At 42.5% G+C, this 26,267-nt stretch overlaps 2 protein-coding genes across 8 annotated transcripts in view; one reads left to right on the forward strand and one right to left on the reverse strand.

Annotated features, from left to right (window-relative positions):
- LOC110507844 (cilia- and flagella-associated protein 45) lies at positions 1-12,602 on the forward strand. 2 transcript variants are annotated; one of them, XM_021588204.2, is made up of 5 exons: positions 1-112; positions 7,665-7,794; positions 8,022-8,140; positions 9,725-9,814; positions 11,669-12,602. In XM_021588204.2, the coding sequence occupies exons 1-5, from the start codon at positions 93-95 to the stop codon at positions 11,742-11,744; spliced, it is 435 nt and encodes a 144-aa protein (XP_021443879.1). In that variant the 5' UTR covers positions 1-92; the 3' UTR covers positions 11,745-12,602. The 2 variants fall into 2 exon arrangements, with proteins under 2 accessions (XP_021443879.1, XP_021443880.1); XM_021588205.2 differs by lacking the exon at positions 1-112 and adding an exon at positions 6,905-7,099.
- The window catches only part of LOC110507841 (clathrin heavy chain 1), a 26,358-nt gene continuing 12,362 nt past the window's right edge, over positions 12,272-26,267 (reverse strand). For 2 of the 6 annotated variants that reach the window (XM_021588195.2, XM_021588196.2), the window contains 26 exons: positions 25,771-25,968; positions 25,402-25,602; positions 25,022-25,174; positions 24,758-24,880; positions 24,459-24,596; positions 24,134-24,298; positions 23,760-23,940; positions 23,452-23,615; positions 23,189-23,314; positions 22,923-23,065; positions 22,492-22,726; positions 22,254-22,376; positions 21,904-22,049; positions 21,566-21,749; positions 21,225-21,417; positions 20,803-20,960; positions 20,391-20,663; positions 20,056-20,223; positions 19,717-19,866; positions 19,411-19,542; positions 19,187-19,297; positions 18,837-19,007; positions 18,516-18,737; positions 17,751-17,771; positions 13,708-13,783; positions 12,272-13,533 (listed from right to left, as the gene is read on the reverse strand). In XM_021588195.2, the coding sequence (XP_021443870.1) occupies positions 13,397-13,533; positions 13,708-13,783; positions 17,751-17,771; positions 18,516-18,737; positions 18,837-19,007; positions 19,187-19,297; positions 19,411-19,542; positions 19,717-19,866; positions 20,056-20,223; positions 20,391-20,663; positions 20,803-20,960; positions 21,225-21,417; positions 21,566-21,749; positions 21,904-22,049; positions 22,254-22,376; positions 22,492-22,726; positions 22,923-23,065; positions 23,189-23,314; positions 23,452-23,615; positions 23,760-23,940; positions 24,134-24,298; positions 24,459-24,596; positions 24,758-24,880; positions 25,022-25,174; positions 25,402-25,602; positions 25,771-25,968 (4,092 nt within the window). In that variant the 3' untranslated portion in view covers positions 12,272-13,396. Of the gene's footprint in view, positions 13,534-13,707; positions 13,784-13,867; positions 13,906-17,750; positions 17,772-18,515; positions 18,738-18,836; positions 19,008-19,186; positions 19,298-19,410; positions 19,543-19,716; positions 19,867-20,055; positions 20,224-20,390; positions 20,664-20,802; positions 20,961-21,224; positions 21,418-21,565; positions 21,750-21,903; positions 22,050-22,253; positions 22,377-22,491; positions 22,727-22,922; positions 23,066-23,188; positions 23,315-23,451; positions 23,616-23,759; positions 23,941-24,133; positions 24,299-24,458; positions 24,597-24,757; positions 24,881-25,021; positions 25,175-25,401; positions 25,603-25,770; positions 25,969-26,267 lie in introns of all 6 variants that reach the window. The other 4 variants (XM_021588197.2, XM_021588198.2, XM_021588199.2 and 1 more) reach the window with 3 other exon arrangements.

Below are 26,267 nucleotides of genomic sequence, written 5' to 3' on the forward strand. Positions count from 1 at the left end.
ACACAACATATACTTTTCGCTTAAGTTTTCATGTACCGAATAGAAATATAAAGTTTAATGTGTTTCCATTGTAACGTCTCTCGTCGGAAGGCATGAACCAAAACGCAGCGTGGTAAGTGTTCATGATACTTTATTACTCAAAAACACTCGAACCAAAATAACAAAGTGAAAAACCGAAACAGTTCTGTCAAGTGCAGACACTAAACAGAAAATAACTACCCACAAAACACAGGTGGGTAAAAAGGCTGCCTTAAGTATGATTCCCAAACAGAGACAACGATAGACAGCTGCCTCTGATTGAGAACCACACTCGGCCAAAAACAAAGAAATAGAAAACAAAGAAATAAAGAAACTAGAATGCCCACCCTAGTCACACCCTGGCCTAACCAAAATAGAGAATAAAAGCCTCTATGGCCAGGGCGTGACATCCATTGCATTTTCAATAGCAAAATGGTCTTGGCACCTGCACTCTAGCTAACAGCTTGCAGAAAGAGTGAGGGTAGGCTGTGCTGGTAAACTAGTCTACATTTTGAGATTATTATAGGGAGAATATTTGTATTTGTCAACGGCAGTCACGAATCAATCATCTGCTGGAATCTGCTACTGAGGATGGAGTCGTAATTTCAATCACTGGATTTAATATTAATTATATTTAATATTCGATCTAGCGATTCGATCTAGCAACCTTTCGGTTACTGGCCCAACGCGGTTACTGCCGCCCCCGTAATTTAAAAGGTTTCTAGACCGAAAGGTTGCTAATTCGAATCCCCAAGCTGACAAGGTAAGAATCTGTCGTTCTGCCTCTGAACAAGGTAGTTAACCCACTGTTCCTAGGCCGTCATTGTAATTAAGAATGTGTTCTTAACTGACTTGCCTAGTTAAATAAAAATATGAACATAATATGCTTGTCAACATAGTATATATATTTTTTTTTACCTGTAGCCTAATCTGACTGACTGTAACCGTCAATCTAATACATTCTAACAACTGATCGTCAATTGCGATATAGCTTTGATAACTTCCAATTTAATTAACAAAACATGGCCATTAATAATTGCATAATAAGACAAGGCTACAACAACAATACACTGAAGTTGTAGGCTATTTATTAAATCGGTTTGTCAGCTCCAGGTAGGCTAAACAAGTGGGACAAATTGATTTGCAATGACTCCAGTGATATAGTAATTTCAACATATTTATTGTATTAAACTGTAGACTACAGTGGCCTAATGGAAGTTATGGAACTCCCTCGCGTGCTTTGTTATTGTCACGTGTGCTCCCTCTCCGGCCTCTAGGTCACCAGGCTGCTAGCGATGGCGCACAATTGTCACCATCGTCATCACTCCCCTGATTACCTTCCCTATATATATCGTTACAGTTATAGGGAAAAGTCCTAAAAGAAACTGACATTAAATGCGGAGAATGATACATTTGCCTCTGTTGGCCATCAAGTAGCCTATTAATTAAAAAGATACTATGTATTGGTGCATCAAAATAAATAAAGTTGCCAATATTATGTTTAAATGGTTTTTTTTTTGGTTGCCCGCGTTACCGACCATTGCTAGCTAAAGTGGGACAGTCTTATAGGCTTTTCCAATGGAGGAAAGAGATCCAGTTTACATTAGGGACCCTATACGTAGGGTAGGCAGGGCTCTGGTTTTTGTTGTACTGTTATCCTGGTTAATTTAGATATTTTCTGGAGTACAATGGCACCAAACAGAACTAATAGTAGGGTGATGTCTTCTTTTTTTTAAATTTGCGTCTTTAACCTCTTTCGACATCTATCCAACATATTAGCCCAACACATGATACATTTCTGAAGTCTTCAAGATCATAACATAACAACAAAGTGTGACTTGAATTATCATTGGGGTACAATTAGGACTATAAAAATGGTGTCCCAGTTTATCTAACCTGTGGTCCCAATTTATTGAACTCACACTGAAAATAGGGTTTTGGCTCAGTGTACACACATGAGTGTGTAATACCGCCTGTGAATATGATATCAACATTTGCCCTGTTTGTGTGATTTAGGACATATCTTGAGTATTTCCGAAATGTAGCTATTATGTGTTGGGCTAATATGTTGGATAGATGTCGAAAGAGGCTACAGATGACAGAAATGCAAAAAAAGTTTTCCACTTTTTCTGAATTCACCCTATTTATGACCCATACAATAAGTAAGGGTTGATTAACGAGGGGCTATGCATTCTATTGAAAATAATGAATGGCAGAGAAGGTGTTCCACGACGTGCTAGCAGAAATCTCCCATAGGATAACATTGGTTTACAGGTTATGCTCTAACACTGCTTACGTGCATGCAATTTGCAAAATTCCTTTTGCCATGTGTTCAGGGCCACTGGTACCTCTCCAGATATTGATATGATGAGAGTACGCGGTCCCCTCCATATCCTAAAAAGGAAGTATGAACCTGCAATATATCATATGGCCAATGCCATTGTACCATTTTGCAATTGGACAGCCATTTAAAGGTCCAAATCATCATAAACAGTCAAAGGACAGCACAATTGAATTGTATTTGTACTGTACAGTATCCAAGTAGTGGACTTTTTGAGTTTCAGCACTTTAACTACGTGTCCAATTTGTGATGATGATTGCCTGTTGTAATATATTTTAAATGGACAGTGTACATTAGACATATGATACAGATGATGCAATCTCTATTGCACTCCACACTGCCTTTTCCCATCTGGACAAAAGGAATGCCAACATGAGAATGCTTTTAATTGACTACAGCTCAGCGTTCAACACCATAGTATCCTCAAAGCTCATCACTAAGCTAAGGATCCTGGGACTAAACACCTCCCTCTGCAACTGTATCCTGGACTTCCTGACGGGCCGCCCCCAGGTGGTGAGGGTAGGTAGCAACACATCTGCCACGCTGATCCTCAACACTGGAGCCCCTCAGGGGTGCATGCTCAGTCCCCTCTTGTACTCCCTGTTCACCCACGACTGCATGACCAGGCATGACGCCAACACCATCATTAAGTTTGCTGACGACACAACAGTGGTAGGCCTGATCACCAACAACGATGAGACAGCCTATAGGGAGGAGGTCAGAGACCTGGCCGGATGGTGCCAGAATAACAACCTATCCCTCAACGTAACCAAGTCTAAGGAGATGATTGTGGACTACAAGAAAAGGAGGACCGAGCACGCCCCCATTCTCATCGACAGGGCTGTAGTGGAGCAGGTTGAGAGCTTCAAGTTCCTTGGTGTCCACATCACCAACAAACTAGAATGGTCCAAACACACTAAGATAGTTGTGAGGAGGGCACGACACAGCCTATTCCCCCTCAGGAAACTAAAAAGATTTGGCATGGGTCCTCAGATCCTCAAAAGGTTCTACAGCTGCAACATCGAGAGCATCATTGCCTGGTACGGTAATTGCTCGGCCTCCGACCACAAGGCACTACAGAGGGTAGTGCGTACGGCCCAGTACATCACTGTGGCTAAGCTGCCTGCCATCCAGGACCTCTACACCAGGCGGTGTCAGAGGAAGGCCCTAAAAAATGTCAAAGACCCCAGCCACCTCAGCCATAGACTGTTCTCTCTACTACAGCATGGCAAGCGGTACCAGAGTGCCAAGTCTAGGACAAAAAGGCTTCTCAACAGTTTTTACCCCCAAGCCATAAGACTCCTGAACAGGTAATCAAATGGCTACCCGGACTATTTGCATTGTGTGCTCCCCCCAACCCCTCTTTTACACTGCTGCTACTCTCTGTTTATCATATATGCATAGTCACTTTAATTATACTTTCATGTACATACTACCTCAATTGGCCCGACCAACCGGTGCCCTCACACATTGGCTAACCGGGCTATATGCATTGTGTCCCACCACCCACCAACCCCTCTTTTACACTATTGCTACTCTCTGTTTATCATATATGCATAGTCACTTTAACCATATCTACATATACATATTACCTCAATCAGCCCAACTAACCGGTGCCTGTATATAGCCTCGCTACTGTATATAGCCTCGCTACTGTATATAGCCTCGCTACTATTATTTTTCACTGTCTTTTTTTACTGTTGTTTTTATTTCTTTACTTACCTATTGTTCACCAAATACCTTTTTTGCACAGTTGGTTAGAGCCTGTAAGTAAGCATTTCACTGTAAGATCTACACCTGTTGTATTCGGCGTACGTGACAAATAACCTTTTGATTTATTTATACAGTACCAGTCAAAAGTTTGGACACACCTACTCATTCAAGGGTTTTTCCTTATTTTTACTATTTTCTACATTGTAGAATAATAGTGAAGACATCAAAACTATGAAATAACACATATGGAATCATGTTAGCCACCCTTTGCCTTGATGACAGCTTTGCACACTCTTGACATTCTCTTAACCAGCTTCACCTGGAATGCTTTTTCAACAGTCTTGAAGGAGTTCCCACATATGCTGAGCACTTGTTGGCTGCTTTTCCTTTACTCTATGGTCCAACTCATCCCAAACCATCTCATTTGGGTTGAAGTCGGGTGATTGAGGAGGCAAAGTCATCTGATGGAGCACTCCATCCCTACATCCATCACTCTCAAATAGCCCTTACACATCCTGGAGGTGTGTTTGAAAAACAAATGATAGTCCTGTTGAAAAACAAATGATAGTCCCACTAAGTGCAAACCAGATGGGATTGCATATCGCTGCAGAATGCTGTGTTAGCCATGCTGGTTAAGTGTGCCTTGAATTCTAAATAAATCACTGACAGTGTCACCAACAAAGCACCCTCACACCATCACACCTCCTCTTCCATGCTTCATGGTGGGAACCACACGTGCCTTCAGAAAGTATTCATACCCCTTGACTTATTCCATATTTTGTTGTGTTACAGCCTGAATTCAAAATGGATTCAATTTATATTTTTTCTCACCCATCTACACACAATACCCCATAATGACAAAGTGAAAACATGTTTTTTTTTTAACATTTTGGCAAATGTATTGAATATGAAATACAGAAATATTTAATCGACATAAGTATTCAAACCCCTGAGTCAATACATGTTGGAATCATGTTTAGCAGCTGTGAGTATTTCTGGGTAAGTCTCTAAGAGCTTTGCACACCTGGATTGCACAATATTTGCACATTATTGTTTAGAAAATTCTTCAACCTCTGCCAAGTTGGTTGTTGATCATTGCGAGACAGCCATTTTAAAGTTTTGCCATAGATTTTCAGGCCCATTCAAGTCAACTCTAACTAGGCCACTAAAGAACATTCAATGTCATCTTGGTAAGCAACTGCAGTGTATATTTGGCCTTGTGTTTTAGGTTATTATCCTGCTGAAAAGTGAATTTGTCTCTCAGTGTCTGTTGGAAAGCACACTAAACCAGGTTTTCCTCTAGGATTTTGCATGTGCTTAGCTCTATTCCATTTTATCAACAACAACAAACTCCCTAGACCTAGCCAATGACAAGCATATCCATAACATGATGCAGCCACCACCATGCTTGAAAATATGAAGAGTGGTACTCAGTGACATGTTGTGTTGGATTTGCCCCAAACATAACACTTTGTATTCAGGACATAAAGAATTTCTTTGCCACATTTTTTGCAGTCGCAAACAGGATGCATGTTTTGGAATATTTGTATTCTGTACAAGCTTCCTTATTTTCACTTTGTCATTTAGGTTAGTATTGTGGAGTAACTATAATGTTGTTGATTCATCCTCAGTTTTCTCCTATTACAGCCATTAAACTCTGTAACTATTTTAAAGTCACCTTTAGCCTCATGGTGAAATCGCTGAGCGGGTTCCTTCCTCTCCAGCAACTGAGTTAGGAAGGACGCCTGTATCCAAAGTGTAATTTAATAACTTCACCATGCTCAAAGGGATATTCAATGTCTGTTTTTTTTCTTCATCATTTTTTTGAGAAAACCTCTCTGGTCTTTGTGGTTTAATCTGTGTTTGAAATTCACTGTTCGACTGAGGGACCTTGCACGTAAATGCAAGCGTGGGGTACAGATATGATTATGTTATTATTGCACACAGAGTGAGTCCATGCAACTTATTATGTGACATTGTTTTGCTCCTGGGGTGAATTTATTTAGGCTTGCAAAAACAAAGGGGTTGAATACTTATTCAATCAAGACATTTAAGATTTTTTAATTTTTTAAAAATAAATTGTAAAAATGTCTTAACAACTCCACTTTGACTTTATGGGGTATTTTGTGTCTGCCAGTGACACAAAATCAAAATTGAATATATTTTAAATTCAGGCTGTAACACAACAAAATGTGGAAAAAGTCAAGGGGTGTGAATACTTTCTGAAGGCAATGTACAATACATTATAATTTTCCCTGAATTTCATGCAATTTGTTTTCTGCTGTTTACCTCTATCGTGAGTCCACGTTTCCTGTTAACATAAACTGCCGCCCACTGGGCACACATTGGTTGGATCAACGTTGTTACGTTGAACCAATGTGGAATATACGTTGAATTGACTGACGTCTGTGCCCAGTGGGCTATTTCTTTCAATCTCTGTACACCAAACCCGATATTTGAGTCAATGACCACGCCACCACATACACCTTCTATCGAAAATGCAATGAACTATGTTTTGTCATAACAACGGTGTGTTACATAGTTGTTGGGTAGTCTAATTTGCAGAGATGAGGTACTTTAGCGCCACTTAGTGAGCACAAAGTGTGATTGCACCACCTCCACCATACAGCAACATGCATTGCACATACTGTATATAATATCGCACATGCTGCATGCATGCATGTACTGATGGCAAATATTATTTCACACAGCACATCTGATTCACCTTGATACAAAGTATCCAAGACAAGAGATGATTAATATGGCTTGTGCCAAAAAGGACACAGAGGCCACGTACTCTTCCCCTGTTGAAGATGGGGGTTTCCATGGATACTCAACAACAAAACATCTCTAATTTTTAGGGACATGCCAAGCACTTAACCCATAATAAAGACCGAAAAATAGCTAACTAGGTGCTTCACAACATTGGATAATCGTTGTGTTATTATAATGGTTACATTCCTGTCAATATTATAGCTGTTATTTCTTTCAGTTGATGAGAGTGGACGATTTTTGAAGATCATCATGGTAAGTGGAATCAGAGAGGCCCACAATCTTGCATGACCTAACATACACTACCCGTCAAAAGTTTTAGAACACCTACTCATTCAAGGGTTTTTCTTTATTTTTTTTACTATTTTCTACATTGTACAATAAAAGTGAAGACATCAAAACTATGAAATAACACATATGGAATCATGTAGTAACCAAAAAAGTGTTAAACAAATCAAAATACATTTTGTATTTGAGATTCTTCAAATAGCCACCATTTGCCTTGATGGCAGCTTTGCACACTCTTGGCATTCTCTCAACCAGCTTCATGAGGTAGTCACCTGGAATGCATTTCAATTAACAGGTGTGCTTTGTTAAAAGTACATTTGTGGAATTTATTTCCTTCTTAATGCGTTATAGCCAACCAGTTGTGTTGTGACAAGGTGGGGGTGGTATACAGAAGAGAGCACTATTTGATAAAAGACCAAGTCCATTTTATGGCAAGATCAGCTTAAATAAGCAAAGTCAATCATCACTTTAAGACATGAAGGTCAGTCAACACGGAAAATTTCAAGAACTTCTTCCCTGTTTGTGTCTATAGGGGAAATCGGCTGATTATAAATCAGATTGAAGAGCGTCTGGAGGACAGGATGTTGCAGAATGAGATGAAGGAGCACGAAGGCCAGCAGATGCTGGAGAACCTGGAGAGGATGCAGATGGAGGAGCTGGAAGTATTATTAGCTAGAGACAAGTCTCTTTGTACAGTACACCATTCTTATAGCCAGGCTTATGTATTTCCACTTTGAATTTGTTAGAAATTCCTCATTAATTAGCCTGGTCCAAGATCTGTTTGTGCTCTTGCAACTCATGAATATCATTAATGAATGAATCGTAATGCAGTTACTGTAGGCATAATGAATAATAAACAACAGAAGGGTGTGGTGTGTGTGTCTCCCAGGCTCTGGTGAGGAAGAAGGAGGAGCAGCAGCGTCTGCAGCAGGAGATCCTCTGTATCAACGAGGACAGGCTGCTGGCCAAGGAGCGCAAGAAAGAGTATTATGAACGTCTTCATTATAGGTATTTGGCCTTCTTGTTTTTGGGTCAGAAAGCAGAAGGGCAAAATAGTTGTCTTAGACTGCGTTTATACATGCAGCCTAAGTCTGATCTTTTTCCACAAATTGTTTTTTTGGCCAATCAGATCAGCTCTTTTGCCAACAATTGAGTAAAAGATCAGAGTTGGACTGCCTGTGTTAAAAACGTCTTATGGCTGGGAGGCAGTATTGAGTAGCTTGGATGAATAAGGTGCCCAGAGTAAACTGCCTGCTCCTCAGTCCCAGTTGCTAATATATGCATACTATTAGTATATTTGGATAGAAAACACTTTGAAGTTCCTAAAACTGTTTGAACGATGTCTGTGAGTATAACAGAACATATGGCAGGCAAAAACCTGAGAAAAAAATCCAACCAGGATCTGAGGTTGGTCGATTTTCAACTCAGCCCCTATTGAAGTTACAGTGGGATATTGGTCATCTTGCACTTCATAAAGCTTCCACGAGATGTCAACTGTCTTTAGAAACTTGTTTGAGGCTTCCACTATGAAGGGGGGCTGAATGAGAGGGGAATGAGTCAGAGGTCTGCCAGCAGTCACGCGCTGGTCACGCGCATTTCACATGAGCGGTATCTCCCGTTCCTTTCCTTTTCTGAAGACAAAGGAATTCCCTGGTTGGAATATTATTGAATATTTTTGTTAAAAACATCCTAAAGATTGATTCCATACATCGTTTGACAAATTTCTACAGTCTGTAACGGAACTTTTTTACATTTAGTCTGCAACTAGTGAACGCGCTTCGTGAGTTTTGATTTGTTTACCAAAGGCGCTAAAAAAAGTAGCTATTTGGACATGAATGATGGACATTATCGAACAAATCAAACATTTGTTGTGGAACTGAGATTCCTGGGAGTGCATTCTGATGAAGATCATCAAAGTTAAGTGAATATTTATAATGTTATTTCTGACTTCTGTTGACTCCAACATGGCGGATATGTGTATTTGTTCTCTGAGCGCCGTTCTCAGATTATAGCATGGTTTGCTTTTTCCGTAAAGCTTTTTTGAAATCTGACACAGCGGTTGCATTAGGGAGAAGTATATCTTTAATTCCATGTATAACACTTGTATTTTCATCAACATTTATGATGAGTATTTCTGTAAATTGATGTGGCTCTCTGCAAAATCACCGGATGTTTTTGGAACTACTGAACATAAAGTGCTCAATGTATACTGAGATTTTTTTTATAAATATGAACTTTATCAAACAAAACATACGTGTATAACATGAAGTCCTATGAGTGTCATCTGATGAAGATCATCAAAGGTTAGTGATTCATTTTATCTCTATTTGTGCTTTTTGTGACTCCACTCTTTGGCTGGAAAAATGGCTGTGTTTTTCTGTGAATAGGCACTGACCAAACATAATATTTTGTGGTGCTTTCGCTGTAAAGCCTATTTGAAATCGGACACTGTGGTGGGATTAACAACAAGATGACCTTTTAAATGGTATAAAATACTTGTATGTTTGAGGAATTTTAATTATGAGATTTCTGTTGTTTTGAATTTGGCGCCCTGCACTTTCACTGGCTGTTGTCATATCGATCCCTGAACAGGGAGGTCTACAAAGAGGGAGACCGGCTGGATGAGGAGGCCCGGCATTGCCGCATCGACGAGATCAAGGAGAAGAAGCTCAGGGAGCTCAAGTAAGTACAGAGACTGGGTGGGGGCTAACTATGTATAGGGACTGGGTAGGGACTAACTGTACAGGGACTGGGTGGGGACTAGCTATGTACAGGGACTGGGTGGGGCTAACTACATACAGTGGGGCAAAAAAGTATTTAGTCAGCCACCAATTGTGCGAGTTCTCCCATTTAAAAAGATGAGAGAGGCCTGTAATTTTCATCATAGGTACACTTCAACTATGACAGACAAAATTAGATTTTTTTTTCTCCAGAAAATCACATTGTAGGATTTTTTATGAATTTATTTGCAAATTATGGTGGAAAATAAGTATTTGGTCAATAACAAAAGTTTATCTCAATACTTTGTTATATACCCTTTGTTGGCAATGACAGAGGTCAAATGTTTTCTGTAAGTCTTCACAAGGTTTTCACACACTGTTGCTGGTATTTTGGCCCATTCCTCCATGCAGATCTCCTCTAGATGTTTTGGGGCTGTTGCTGGGCAACACGGACTTTCAACTCCCTCCAAAGATATTCTATGGTGTTGAGATCTGGAGACTGGCTAGGCCACTCCAGGACCTTGAAATGCTTCTTACGAAGCCACTCTTTCGTTGCCCGGGTGGTGTGTTTGGGATCATTGTCATGCTGAAAGACCCAGCCACGTTTCATCTTCAATGCCCTTGCTGATGGAAGGAGGTTTTCACTCAAAATCTCACAATACATGGCCCCATTCATTCTTTCCTTTACACGGATCAGTCGTTCTGGTCCCTTTGCAGAAAAACAGCCCCAAAGCATGATGTTTCCACCCCCATGCTTCACAGTAGGTATGGTGTTCTTTGGATGCAACTCAGCATTCTTTGTCCTCCAAACACAACGAGTTGAGTTTTTACCAAAACGTTTTATTTTGGTTTCATCTGACCATATGACATTCTCCCAATCTTCTTCTGGATCATCCAAATGCTCTCTAGCAAACTTCAGACGGGCCTGGACATGTACTGGCTTAAGCAGGGGGACACGTCTGGCACTGCAGGATTTGAGTCCCTGGCGGCGTAGTGTGTTACTGATGGTAGGCTTTGTTACTTTGGTCCCAGCTCTCTGCAGGTCATTCACTAGGTCCCCCCGTGTGGTTCTGGGATTTTTGCTCACCGTTCTTGTGATCATTTTGACCCCACGGGGTGAGATCTTGCGTGAAACCCCAGATTGAGGGAGATTATCAGTGGTCTTGTATGTCTTCCATTTCCTAATAATTGCTCCCACAGTTGATTTCTTCAAACCAAGCTGCTTACCTATTGCAGATTCAGTCTTCCCAGCCTGGTGCAGGTCTACAATTTTGTTTCTGGTGTCCTTTTGACAGCTCTTTGGTCTTGGCCATAGTGGAGTTTGGAGTGTGACTGTTTGAGGAGGTGTCTTTTATACTGATAACAAGTTCAAACAGGTGCCATTAATACAGGCAACGAGTGGAGGACAGAGGAGCCTCTTAAAGAAGTTACAGGTCTGTGAGAGCCAGAAATCTTGCTTGCTTGTAGGTGACCAAATACTTATTTTCCACCATAATTTGCAAATAAATTCATAAAAAATCCTACGTGATTTTCTGGAAAAAAAATTCTCATTTTGTCTGTCATAGTTGAAGTGTACCTATGATGAAAATTACAGGCCTCTCTCATCTTTTTAAGTGGGAGAATTTGCACAATTGGTGGCTGACTAAATACTTTTTTGCCCTACTGTATAGGGACTGGGTAGGGACTATCCATTTACTGGGACTGGGAGGGGACTAACTATATACAGCAACAAGGTGGTACGTATAATTGAGAGGAACAGAGGATAGTCAGGATGGTCAGGTTTAGTTTTGAAATTGTTTGTTAATTTTACTTGTAGGGCTGCTGGACTTCCAGAGAAGTATTGCAATAAAGTGGAGAGAAGGGTCCATGCTCTTCCTGCTCTGGCTCACTAGAACACAAACCCTGATACTAATGAAAGACTTCAACAATGGAGATAAATTGGCACCCCCATCACTTTGACAGGGTAGAAAGAAGAAAATGAATTGGTACAGGATAGAAATCTAATGTAGTACATTCATTATTTATCATGTAATTTCTGAATAAAGAGGACCGTATACATTACATAATAAAGGTTCATAGTTTACTGTAGGCATGACCTTGATTAAGCAGTGCACATGAACTACTTACTGTAACTGATTGAAGGAAAAATATTAATGGATTGCTTATATAGACTGTGATTATGTGAAAACGTCAATTCTGTTATGGCATGTTTTCTTTGTAGGATAAAATAATTTGACTGTGCCTAACAACTTCGTCATACAGGGACCAAGATTTTATCTACAGGATAGACTTTAGTCTTTTATATTTCTCTTCCAGCATGGTTTTTATGAAAATGTTTTATTGTTAATATTATAAAGGAATGTTCAGAGATTAGGATGATACTTTACACACACACAGCTCAAAGCACTTTGGGAATACATCAAGGTAAATACAGGCTTTTATTTCAGACCATTCTTGACAAAGAACTGTATGCTGTAGTACTGAACTAATTCTTCATAATAACCATTGAAATACATAACCTACAGGAAGGAGTGTTACTGATCTAAACAAGTTGACATTAGGACACCAAAGGAGAACGGCCCTGTCCTCCAAGTCCTCCATTTGTTCTCAGAGCCAATCGCACTGACCGAACCAAACGGGACAGGGCTGTCGAGGACGACGAGCAAGATCTCCACTTTTTTTTTTTTTTTTTAAACGATCCTTCTGTACACACAAAAATATGGTGACCTAGAACACCACAACACCTGGCATACACAGACCTCAGCACAAGGAGGGTGGTGACTAAATACAAACGTACAGGTCTGAAGAGTCAGCCTTCGATCCCCCTGCACATACACAGTCTCACACAAGCACTGTACACAGCACAACAGAAGGTCACCTAGATTAAACACATGGAGCCAACAAAGGAGGACTAACATCTATTGGGGTTGACTGGAGAGCCAGTATAGAACAAGGGGGGTTAAAATTCTTATTTAGATCACACACACACTCAGACACATACGTCCGTACGCATTTCAAACTCAAAGCTACACGCCTGTGCAGAATATACTATTGTTACTTAGTATTGAAGTGGCAATATATGTTCAAATATTATATGTAACCTTTTTTCAGAATATACAATAATGAAATGCATTATACAGACAGACGAATAGACAATGTAAGCTGTTCACACGTTCAGTACATCAAAATTAAGAGTTTCTATATTAGTTTCTTCTCACGAGAGTGCAAATTAGATGCTTCTCCAACTACTTCAAAAAAAGTTAATTGCTTCTTTCTCAAGTCCACTTACATATAACCCCATAAAAAAAAACATCATTCTAGTAAGTGTTAAGTAGTCAAATATGGAATGTGAAGAAAAAAGGTCAAATTTCTGTTCAAAACAATACAAATAAAAGTCCATTGCAGTTTAAAGGAGAACATAATACAAATAATTTAAAAGAGCGCAGGTTCTTGTTGTTTGTATCCCCTATTGTGAGCATGGTAAGCTGGTGAGGAACACAAGGAGAGACAAACAGGTGACTAAGGGGTCAGGTGTGGTGGGCGTTCACATGCCATAGCCAAAGCCAGGCTGGGGAGGTTGGCCGTAGCCGGTGGGTGCTGCTGGGTAGCCGTAGCCTCCATAGCCAGGCTGGGGGGGCACAGCCTGACCAGGGCCTGAAGTGAGCATGAGCTGGGGCGTGCCTGCAACACAAACACAGGACACTAGCATGAGCTTCGTGACAAGACTACTAATATACAAACAAACTCCAAAGGGTTAACACTGCCCAGGTGCTACAAATTCAAAGCATTATAGACCCCCTTTAACATATTCAACCAATAGAGCGGCAGGGTTATGTAGAGGTCAGGCCACCGTACCATAAACAATGGGCTGGGACTCTGTGTTCTGCTCCTCCTGTTTCCTCAGGGACTCGGAGGCGTCAAGCTTGTCGACCTGAGAGGCAGGGAGAGAGGTGAGCATGTTAACCACAGACACAACCAGCAATGGGAGCTCTAATGAGATGCCAATATAACTGACCTCTGGGTTATTTCACTGGCTGGCCGATGGGACCATTCCTGACAGGCAGAGATGAATAAAGTCAAGTTTTTTTTTTAAACAGGCCGCAAGAGGCAGGCCATGCTACGGTGTGTGGGAGGGTTTTTTAGTCAGGCACTGTTACTAGTGGCTACTGGCGATACTAGCTACCAAGCTTGACCACGACAGCCCAGCATTAGGGTTGTAAAGGAGTCTAATTTCAGATTAGATACACACAGCTAAGCCTAAACAGAACACTAATACATACAGTACCAGTCAAAAGTTGATGCCTATTCATTTAAAGGTTTTTCTTTATTTTTACTATATTGTAGAATAATAGTGAAGAAATCAAATCTATGAAATAACACACATATCATGTAGTAACCAAAACAAGTGTTAAATCTAAATATATTTTATATTCTTCAAAGTAGCCACCCTTTGCCTTGATGACGGCTTTGCACACTCTTGGCATTCTCTCACCCAGCTTCACCTGGAATGCTTAATCAACAGTCTTCAAGGAGTTCCCACATATGCTGAGCACTTGTTGGCTGCTTTTCCTTCACTCTGCAGTCCAACTCATCCCAAACCATGTCAATTGGGTTGAGGTCAGGTGATTGTGGATGCCAGGCCATCTAATGCAGCACCATCACTCTCCTTGGTCAAATAGCCCTTACCACAGCCTGGAGGTGTGTTTTGGGTCATTGTCCTGTTGAAAAACAAATGATAATCTGCTAAGCGCAAACCAGATGGGATGGTGTATCACTGCAGAATGCTGTGGTAGCCATGCTGGTTAAGAGTACCTTGAATTCTAAATAAATCACAGACGGCAAAGCACCATCACACCTCCTCCTCCATGCTTCACAGTGGGACCCACACATGTGGAGATCCGTTCACCTACTCTGCGTCTCAAAGACGGCAGTTGGAACCAAAAATCTCAAATTTGGATTCCAGACCAAAAGGACAGATTTTCACCGGTCTAATGTCCATTGCTCGTGTTTCTTGGCCCAAGCAAGTCTTCTTACTGGTGTCTTTTAGTAGGGGTTTCTTTGCAGCAATTTGACCATGAAGGCTTGATTTCCTCTGAACAGTTGATGTTGAGATGGGTCTGTTTCTTGAACTGTGAAGCATTTACTTGGGCTGCAATCTGAGGTGCAGGTAACTCTAAATAACTTATCCTCTCCAGCAGAGGTAACGCTGGGTCTTCCATTCCTGTGGCAGCCCTCGTGAGAGGCAGTTTCAGCATAGCGCTTAATGATTTTTGCGACTGCACTTGAAGAAACTTCAAAGTTCTAGAAATCTTCCAGGTTGACTGATCTTCGGGTCTTAAAGTAGTGATGGACTGTCATTTTTCTTTGCTTATTTGAGCTGTTCTTGCCATAATATGGACTTGGTCTTTTTTCAAATAAGGCTATACCCCCCCCCCCCCCCCACCCACCACCATGTCACAACACAACCGATTGGCTATAACGCATTAAGAAGGAAAGAAATTGCACAAATACAATTTTAACAAGGCACATCTCTTAATTGAAATGCATTCCAGGTGACTACCTCATGAAGCAAAAGCTGAGAGAACGCTAAGCTGCCATCAAGGCAAAAGGGTGGAATCTTTGAAGAATCTCAAATATATTTAGATTTGTTTAAAACACTTTTTTGGTTACTACAAAATTCCATGTGTGTTATTTCATAGTTGATGTCTTCACTACTATTATACAAAGTAGAAAATAGTAGAAATAAAGAAAACCCCTTGAATGAGTAGCTGTGTACAAACTTTTGACTGGTACTGTATACATACACACAGTGCCTTAGGAAAGTATTCAGACCCCTAGACTTTTTCCACGTTGTTACGTTACAACTTTATTCTAAAATGGATTAAACAAATGAAAATAAATTAACAAAAATGTAAAAGAAATCCTGTTATTTGCTTTGTTATTATCGGCTATTGTGTATAGATTAATGGGGGGGAAGCTATTTAATACATTTTAGGATAAGGCTGAATCCTAACAAAATGTGGAAAATGTCAAGGGGTCTGAATACTTTCCGAAGGCACTGTAAATACAAATAAATAAAGATGGTCCCACCATCCAGCCACCAGATGCATCTATTTCCATGTGTTTGGACAGTATGTAGAGAACCAAACCCATTTCAACAGCTCTAATATGGGCCAACGTCACAGAAAAATAACTACCAGGGATTACAAGCACTATCACAATGCTAACGCCAACAAGAAACTTTCCCTACCATGAAGTTGAACAAACAGATTCAATGAATCAACTGGAAACCTCTAATAATAAAAAGTTCTAAATGGAAAGATTAGATTTATACTAAAATGATCAGTAAGAAGCAAATAAGGGAAATCTTTATCATGTTGGTCTGCTTGATTAGTTAAGCAGCTTAGAGCAGGAATTGTAAAAGAAAAGGCAAGACTGACAATTCACAGGTTCAAGCAAGCAGCATCTTGAATATGAGAGAGATACACAACCTATGCATCCTGAAAATTCACAAGATCACTTCAACAAAACCATAAGTCATCTATGAATATACTTCTCTCCTGTCAGATCACAACGTAGGGTTCAGTTCTCTACATACTTGCCAAAACAGTCAGTACATTGTTTTAAGATGCAGGTAAACAGGCTGTAGGTTCATTGAAGGGGAAAGAGACATGCTGAAGCAGCAGTTAGGTCACTTCTCTGTTTAGAAGAGTGCATGAGAAAGGCAGAGAGCCACAGTGGAGGGAGTGAGAGGATGGAGGGATGGTTTGTACGGCCAGTCAAGGCGTCCAGAAGCAGGCACAGCCAACAACAATGTCTCCAAGCCTGTCCAAAAATGCTGCTAATGCTATGGGCGGGGGAAACGCATGCTTGCCCTGAATACAATGGAGGTATGTTACACACGTTCTACACACTATGTACACACAGTACCCCACTTGTCATTGAACAGACCACACTTTACAGTTCTGGAGTAGCAAAGACACTACAGTACAACTAATATAACAAATAAAAGGAACACAATTATAATAAAATGCAAAAAACATCTCCATACATGTAAATATCCTCGACAAATTGTGACATCTAAAACTAGGCATTTTTTACTTTGAGAGTTAATTCCGTAAACCGTTACATAAAAGGGTACTCTGAAAGAATGATCAAAATTTCCATACACAATGTGTTCTATTCTCCCACTTTGCAGCTGTCTCCAGCTGTGCATAGCCCAAATATGAGGCTACATTACTTCACTATAAAGGACAAAATTGAACAATGTTGGCCCTAAGCTCTGGTCAAACCACATTCAATGTGGTCCCAGGGCTGTTTCAGCATTCATTTCAGTACAAATCAAACCCCAGTACTCTACCAAGGTTGACCACTAAATGGCAAGTGGTAGAGATTATCACAGCCTCAAGCCAACAGCAGACCAGTGATATTACAGACAGTGGTCGTTTTTCATTAGTATCTACAGGTCTAAGGGAGAGTATTGTCTGACTACAGTAGGTTATCCAGAGTAGAGCTCTCCTTTCCTGCTCCTGGACAGTTACTGAGTTTGCTGGTTTATGTGGGCAGCCTCAATGGAACGGAACTAAACATCCCTCTGTTTGGGTGTTGCTGGGGTGAATGAGTTCCTGAATCCTGATTGGTCAGTCACTGATTCAACCCTGGAACAAAGAGCAATAGCTAATAGAGCCATCCCAAACCCCAGCATGCCCAGCAGCTCCCCAGAGGCAGGGTGGGAGAGCCCCACTCCAGACCATTCTGGGTCTAGTCAAGGTGTGGAGTCAGAAGCAGCAGTGACATGGGGAGGGGACAGACTCATGCAGTTTCCTCTAGTTTTACTCCTCCAAACTACAGACTACAGAGGGTCAAAAAGAATGACTGGAAATGGACTGGACTTTCACCTTTTCCTTAATCGCATCAACCTGAAAGGGAATTCAGAGAGGCAACTTAAGAAGAAAAACAAAACCAACTCTCTCCCAACAGAGAGAACAAACAAACGTGGAATCACAGAGAAAAAAAAAGAAAAGAAAAAAAAACTCAGTGAGAGATGGAAATAAGCCACTTTTGATACAAATGTGGTACTTTCAAGTTAGATATTTTATATCAGCAGACCTGTTTTTAAAATATCATTACACTAATCATCATACAACATGCATAATTATGTACAATTGGTCTACATAGCAGTCTATTTCTTCCTGTTTGTCCTGGATCCCAGCAGACTATAGCCGATACTACCATTATGTTCTACCACAAGAAGTGATATCTGTTATTTCTTGCCATATGACAAATATATGTGGCATGGAAGAATACTAAGCAGTATGAATCTCCTGACGTTAACATTTGTATGGAAAAGTAGCAGAGATGAAAACCCAAATCAAAACGGAAGACATGATTACCGGTAACATGACTGAGAGAAACGGAACAGGATGAGGATGTGATCGGCTGAAGTTGTGGTTGTTTACAAGATCCTAAAAAGGTGACCTCCTCAAAAAGGTAAATTGGTACATTAAAAACATCACCTGACAACGAATTGCCTCACCATGTTAATAGTAACCTACTTTTCACTGTAGACACTGATAACCTAAGCACAAAAAACCCTTACCACACTCTGTATAAAATACCCTATGGGGTGATCTGCCATCCAAGGCGTGGCCAACCTAACCCACCTTGGAGAGGTACTCCCTCATGACCTGGATGAAATAGGGCATGGAGAAGTCCATGATGTTGTGCCTCCAGGCCGTCTCCAGCACCACGTCAGGCCTCAGCAGGTCGTAGCAGGTGAAGAGGCAGGCGGCAAAGCACTCCTTCTTGTCCTCCTCCAGGAACCAGGCCAACAACTCCTCAGCCAGCTCCAGGTCTTTCGACTCAGACGCATACTGCATGGCGTCCTACACACAAAACACCACAGACATACACATCAAAACAAGGGAGACACAGGGAAAGAATTCAGACAGTGACGTCAAAAAGCAATGTTATTAAGGACAAACCTTGTAGAGTTTGTCCTTCTTGCAGAGTTCCACGCTCTGCTTCCAGCGGTTGTTGCCTTTGAAGAGGTAGGCAGCGATCCTCCTGAACTCAATCAGCTCATGCTTCTCCAGGCCCTGGGCAAGGGTGATGTTGTCAAAGTTGTCGTAGGCATCAATGGAGGCACGCAGGGCCTGGACAGGACAGAGGAGTAACAATAAGAGAGAAAGTAATTTCTGCATGACAGAAAATGAATGCAGACTTTTTTTTCAACAAAGGAACTTTCTCTTTTCACAATGGTAATTTCAGTGTTTTCACAGATTCTTCTCGCCAAAGTATGAAAAACTAAGCTTATGTTAAAAGATGTTAGTACCGCATAGTCTTCCTCTGTGATGAAGAGGTTGTTAAGTGCTTCATTGACACCCTTGTTGTTGTGGTTCTGCACTGACCGCAGATACGGCTTGACCAGTGACAGCTGCTTGGTCTGGAGGTGGACAGAGAAAAGTCCAGTCAGTGAACAGTCAAGCAGGTCGTTCTGAATACCAAGGATTGCCATACAAGAAGCTATCAAGTATGGACAGAGTAGCATCCTAGTACCTTCATGAAGAAGTTGACTGCGCGGGTGTGGTCGAGTCGTGGTGACAGCACTATGAGCAGGTCGTTCAGTAACAATGGTTTGAACTCCAGGTAGAACTGGATAGCCTTGTAGTATAACTCCACATTGGCCACCTGGAATCACAAGCCTCATACATTCAGCTGCAGGATGTGGATTTCTAGTCAGTGACAAATACTTGGCCTCATACAATGACCAAGGAATAGATCATGACAACAACCAATACAAAATGTTTGCAAATCTAAAACATGACATGCTGAGCTTGTGTGTTGTTGCAGTCAGTCAGTTACCTTGGTGACAATGTCTTTGAACTGTCCCTCCTTCCAGGCATCTGAGGGGTGGCTCATCATGGTGAGGATGGCGTTGTCAAACTCCTCATACTTGTCATAGAGGAAGACCAGCTCCGCCCACAGGTGGGCCTGCTCTGCAGCCCTCAGGACCTGAAGACACACATTAACATTATCGTCACCCACCCCAAAAACAGCACACAAAGATATGAATCACTAAATCACACACATTGCTGCATTCAAATAACATATGAACAAATATCAAAATATAAAGACTTTGCAGATCATTTCAATCCGCTTGCATATAGACATCTATCTCGTAGCGTTCTTCCTCTCTCTTACCTTTGGAATGTTGACTCTGGACCAGAAGAGCTCCAGGTGCTCCCTCATCTTCTGGGGTTTGAACTTGGAGTAGAGGATGGCCAGCTCGGTGAACATGCCCATGTGAGCCCGCTCCAGACCCAGGGCTGCCTCCAGCATGGTGATCAGCTCCTCAAAGTAAGCACGGTCCTAGAGACAAACACAACCATGGATCTTCAATTAACACAGGACCATTAAAAACACATTTATCACATGCTATGGCATGATTTGGTAAATTATTTTCTTTAACTCTGGCCAGGATAAGGCAATTGCTATGAGAGAGAATATTGGTAGTAACTGAACCAAATGGGCCTTACCTGGTAGTAGTTGATGAGCTCCTCCAGTTCATCAGCATGGACAACAATATGCAGGCCACACATCTGTGCCAGGCGGAACTCATTTCCATCCACACAGGCAAAGCACACCTCTTTCCAGGTGCGGGTGCTGTTGGCTTTGCGGGCTCCATCCACGGCGGCCTGGTACTCTCCCAGGTGGACCAAGGTGGACGCTAGCCGCCCGAAGTTGGACACGTTGTTGTAGAGCAGCTTGGCCGCATCATACATCCTCTCATCATAACACCTGTCACCCACCTGGAATAGAGAAATACTTCATAAGAAAAAGGTATGATACTGGTCAGCAGTGATGGAGAAGGATGTGTCAGGTAAACGTGTGTGGGGGTATGCCGGTGTGTGTATGCGCCAGTATGTGTATTTTGTGTTCAGTGTGTACCTGTTGGATGTGGGCGTTGTTGGGTCCATTGATGAACTCCTCCAGTTCAGCCAGGCGGTTGGTCTTGGCCAGGGCGAAGATGAGCTCTGTCTCCACGTAGGACTCACGGGACTTCTTACGGGCCATCTGAAGGAACTTCACCAGGTCCTCCCAGTTACCTGAGGATAGTAGAGGAACATTTATATTTACTTCACTAAACCCTTTTCCCCTAGCCTGGATTCTGCAACTTTGAGATTACAGGAAGTCCCGTCTCTTTAGCATATGACACAAGGAGTGGAATGTTAGAGACTGATACCCAGACTACTTTCCCCCCAAATTGGATGCAGGTGAATACCTTCCCCTCCAATAGCAAGCCTACATTGAAAAACCCTAATGTTGGTTGTATGCTGGACAATACGTGGATAATTTTCTTTGTCTCTTACCACTCTGGGCTGCAGCCTGGCCCACCTCCATGTAGGCAGAGGGGTCATCAGCCTTGATGTAGGAGTCGATGGCCTCCTTCACCAGACCCTTCTGCAGCTGAGCCTTGGCCAGCTGGCTCCACACTGGAGGCTCGTTGCAGCGCTCAGCAAATTCGTAGGCCCGGTCCAGGTTCCCAATGTGCTCAATCAGAACCTAAAAACACACAGAAATGACTTTTGTCAAGTTCACCTTTTAATCCATAGAATTCAGACAGAACAGTAGCATTGCCCACAACGGGAATTGAACAAGCAACATTTTGGTCAATGGTCCATTTGCCAGAGCAAAAGACTCAACCACTGACCTGCACGGCGGAGGTGTTGACGTCAAACTTCCTGAAGATGGCGAAGGCCTCCTCGAAGAGCTCGTTGCTGATGGCGATGTTAGCGATGTCGGGGGCATCGTAGTTGTCTAGGCGGTTGATGTACTCCATCACACGGGTACGGTCCGCCTTGATGGCTGTCAGGATCAGCAGGTTCTGCAGGTTTCTGAATAAAAACACAGATGAACTCTGCTCAGCATGACAAACTAAAACAACAAGTTTAAAGTTACAAACAAGCCTGATATTGAAAGAGCAGACACACAATGGACAGCTCAGTCTGCCAGTGAGCACAGGTAGCAGAGCTTCAGTAGCCCTAGTACCTGTGTTCACTGAAGACCGAGTTATCCAGAACGATCTTCTCCAGCAGCTCAATGAGTTCGTTGGGGAGGTCTGCAGTCATGAAGGCCTTGACTGTGACGGACACCTCCTCTGGGTCCTGTGTCTCAGACAGGGCCGTCTGAACAACCTGAATGAAAGAAAACAAACGTCATTCCAGAATGGAGAGAATAGTCACCATTCTGCAAACTTATAGCCAAACAAGTCACAAATAACAATTTAACCATCGTGCGAAATATAAGCAACGTTTTGGTGGGACATCACAGAACATTTTGGGCCATGGTTTTAGTGAGGATGAGGTTTGCATTTCAAACAGGCAGGAACAGGTCCATACCTGGTCGATGAGGGGTCTTCTAAACGGGTTACTCTCCAGCAGCACGCTGGCCCACAGCTCAGGGTCTTTACGGCGAACCAGGTAGCGAGACAGACTCTTGAACAGAGAGTTCTCATTGCACACCTGTACAGGAAATGTAAGATGGTCAGTATTTGAGGGAAAACATACGCAAACAGTGTAAAATTAACATTTCAATGTATTAGTCAAGTAAAAATGTAATTCTTATTTCCCCACTCACATTAATGAGCTCCTGATCACACTGTCCTCTCTCGTAGGCCACGCAGGCCAGGTGGGGGTCCCTCTTCTCACAGTACTTGCCCACCACGCGGCTGTCGTAGAAGGTGTTCTCACGCAGGAAGCGCTCTGGGTTGTTGTTGCTGTCGATGTAGATCTTGGCCAGGGCATTGTGGGTAGCTGGCTCCTCACAGCCCTCATGGATACGGGCCTCCAGCCAAGGCAGAAGCAGCTTCAGTCTGGAGCCAACAAATATATACACATCTTCAAGTTTCAGGTGCTCATAAACTAGATATATATTTACACTTTTAAGTGGGTCAAACAGCACCCCTTCATCCTACTTTCTCTTTCAGAAGTAATGTCACAATTAAATGCACTACAGCATAAAACCAGTCTGGGCTGAGACTTCCCTCTCCCGGTCCCCACAGTCCTTACCTGTTCCTCTTCTCCACCTCAGCCACTAGTTCATCAGTGGAGAACTGTCCTTTCACCACCAGGATCAGGTTCTTAATCACATCCTCAGCACAGTCCACATCCAGCAGCCCTCCAATCACCACCGGCAGACGGCTGGGATTCACCTGACACACAAACACATTTTTCTTATAGAAAATTCACATATCGTACAATGGTGTGTGTGTGTGTGTGTGTGTGTGTGTATACAAACAAAAAGCTGTTACGCAGGTTAATATGAGTTTATGTACCTTCTGCACATAGATCTCAATGTATTTCTGCAGGGTGTTGCGGTACAGGTAGAGGACCAGGTCGTGGACAAAGTCGAAGCGGTCACACACGATGATCAGGGGGAGCTGATCAGTCAGCTTAGCTTCCTGTGAAGAGAGGAAATATTGATATCAGCTCACAGAATCAAACTAACAGCTAGACTTGGCTTTCAGGGTAATTAACCAAATAAAGACTGAAGTAAGCTGTGATGTCATACTATAGTATGCCTACTTCTCTTCCTTACCTTGAGGAAGTTCTTGACTCGTTCGGGGTCGTAGCAGTTGCTCTCTCTGCAGATCCTCTCCACCTCTTTGATCTGTCCCGTCTTACAGGCTGCCTGGATGTACTTGAAGTGGACCTCTGGGTCCTGGCTGAAATTAACGATGGAACCCAGGAAGTAGAACAGACCTGGAATGAATAGAGACAGAACTTAGTCCCCATAGATAGAGAGGTAGGATGAACAACTATGTGGTTGTTGAGACAGTCATGACCATGTTCCATGCAGGTGAGGACAAGACTAGGTGGTTTGCGTCAGGTGTATGGTCTGCTTACCTTCGAAGCTCTTGAAGGACTCAAAGAGCTCAGTGAGGGAGTTGGTGGAGAGCTGCTCGTGGTACTTAGAGGCCACCTGGACACAGATCTGCAGGTTCTGACGGATGTTGGCCGACAGCATGGCCCGAAGACACTCCAGAGAGTCCTCCACTGACAGGGAGCCAAAGAAGTTCACCAGCCACTGCAGGACAGAGTCAATATACATAGAGTCAGTGCACAGACAGGAAAAATACCAGAATGCACACATTAGTCGATAAATCTTATGCTTATTAAGAGCAAAACACAGCAAGTACACACTTGTTCACCAAGACCATGAACACTCCAGGACATTCTATTCCATGCAGTGTGTGGTTGTGTTAGATAGTGTCCTATACCTCAGGGTTGAGCAGGTGTGTGTGCACCACAGCCCGTTTGATATCGTACAGGTCGGTGTAATGCTCCAGAGCCCTCTGCAGCAGGCCAGCCTTCTCACACAGCTGGGCAACGTGGGCACGGTCGTAGTGGGTGAACATCTGGTTGCCCAGGATGGCATCAGCCACCTGAAGCAGAAAAAAAACATCATACATTAATTTAAAATCCATGACATCACGAGTCAGTGGAAGAGAAGTAAATAAGAGTGTGGCACTAAAAGAAAAAACATGCATACAATTGCTGTGTAAGTGTTGGGTCTGTGTGGAATGGGGTGTGATGTGTGTGTACCTGTGGGGCGTGGACCAGGTTCATCTCCAGCAGGCGTGTCTGCAGAGGCCCCTCAGCAGGCCTGTTGTTCTTCAGGGCATCCAGGAGGAAAGAGGTACACTGCTGGATCAGGTTATACTCCATAAACACGTCAACGATCTGAACAGGGAAACAGACAATACATCAGCTACCACACATCAATCATGTTACTGTATACAGCACCTCACAGCGCAGCACTGAACAAGGTGTTTTTTGTATATGTAAGGGAAATAGGATGATAAATGAATGGTTGAGGTGGTGAAGACGTTTAGCCGTCTGACCTGTGTGATGTCGGCCAGGGGCTCCTCATCCTGCACCAGCATCTGGGAGAACTGCAGGCCTTGTTCTGGACTGATCCTCATCACATTCCTGAGCAGGAACATCCAGTCTGGAGTGTAGCCCACCTAGAAGGGAAATACGGAAAACGCATCAGTTAGTTAAAAACGGAATACAATCTAAATTGACCATATTAAAGAATTCCATTTTGTGTCAAGTCAAATGTTATATTGGAAAGGACTTAGAAAGATAGAAACACCACAACTAACCTTTTTGGCGTAGAGGACAATTTTCTGGAACTGTCCGGTCTCAGCGAAGCACTGAATGACCTTGTTGGGCACGTTGGCCCTGAGGTAGACGCTGAGAGCCAGAGTGGGGTCCACTGATTTCACCAGGTCCCCCAGCTCCTCTGAACACTCCAGCTATTAAAAAAAACACATGCAATTTTCATAAATCCCTAACCAACACTGTCACGAATAAAGTCCTAGCCAGCCAAATAGTTACAGGGATATTTGAACAAGCCCAGTGCTATATGTTGAGCAATACATAATTGGAAAATAAAACTGTTAAGCTCAATGTTGAACATCCAAACTCAACAGTAGGCGACAACTATAGTCTCAGTTTATTATGATAACTATGGTTTCCTTGCCTTGTCCTCTTTGAGCCATTTCTCCAGCAGCTGCTTGCGTCCCTGCTGTAGGACGGGCCTGCACAGCTCCAGAGACTCAAACTTGTTGAGCTGGCCCTGGTCCAGCAGGATGCCAAAGTACTGCAGCAGTGGAGAGGTCTGGCCTGGCTGGGCCGGCACACTCTGGAACTTACGGATGGTGTCCGGGGTACGCAGGATACCCTGGGGAGGAGGAGGAAAGGAGCGTTTTGACTTTCAAAAAATGTGAACATGATAGAAGACTGTAGTAGTAGAAACCTTATTATACACAAGGCAGCTGAAATATCATCCAAAAAACATTTACCAGATCATGATTTTAATTGTTTGTGCGTTTTGGTGCATTGGCAGTACCTTGGGCGCGTTTGCGGCCACCTTGGCAGCCTCAGAGTAGTTCCCTGCAGCGAACAGGGTGTTGAACTTTCTGGCGAACAGCTCCTCGGCCCCAGCCAGGTTGTTGCGCACGGCCATGCGCAGGGCTAGGTCTGGGTTCTGGAGCACGTTGGTGATGTAGGGGATGATGTTCTCCTCCTCCACACACACTGACAACACCTGGACAAACACATTAACACACAGACAGGGTTAGAGAGTCCACTACTACACAGACATTAAAATATGTGTACTATTACATTAGTTTATATGTACTGACAAATTTAACAAAACTGGTATATAATTCCTTTGTTAAACTCACATATTTATTCAGAATTTAATTGAACGTGTAAAAAGAATGTTGCTAGACTAGAGAATAGCATTTGTGAATTAACTACACAGAAACACACTGCTCCATGGCCCTGTGTGTGTGTGTTACATTAAGATATAAAGGAGCAGCAGACTGGAGGGTTAGAGAGCCA

This window comes from Oncorhynchus mykiss, chromosome 27, assembly GCF_013265735.2.
Source record: "Oncorhynchus mykiss isolate Arlee chromosome 27, USDA_OmykA_1.1, whole genome shotgun sequence".
In the NCBI taxonomy this organism is placed as follows: domain Eukaryota; kingdom Metazoa; phylum Chordata; class Actinopteri; order Salmoniformes; family Salmonidae; genus Oncorhynchus; species Oncorhynchus mykiss.

Bases quoted from the DNA above. Each gene is read 5' to 3' on its own strand.
- LOC110507844 (XM_021588204.2), top strand. From the start codon at position 93: ATGAACCAAAACGCAGCGTG. The intron at 7,795-8,021 runs GTATTATTAGCT...TGTGTCTCCCAG, and splicing joins TGCAGATGGAGGAGCTGGAA to GCTCTGGTGAGGAAGAAGGA. The intron at 9,815-11,668 runs GTAAGTACAGAG...TTTTACTTGTAG, and splicing joins AAGAAGCTCAGGGAGCTCAA to GGCTGCTGGACTTCCAGAGA.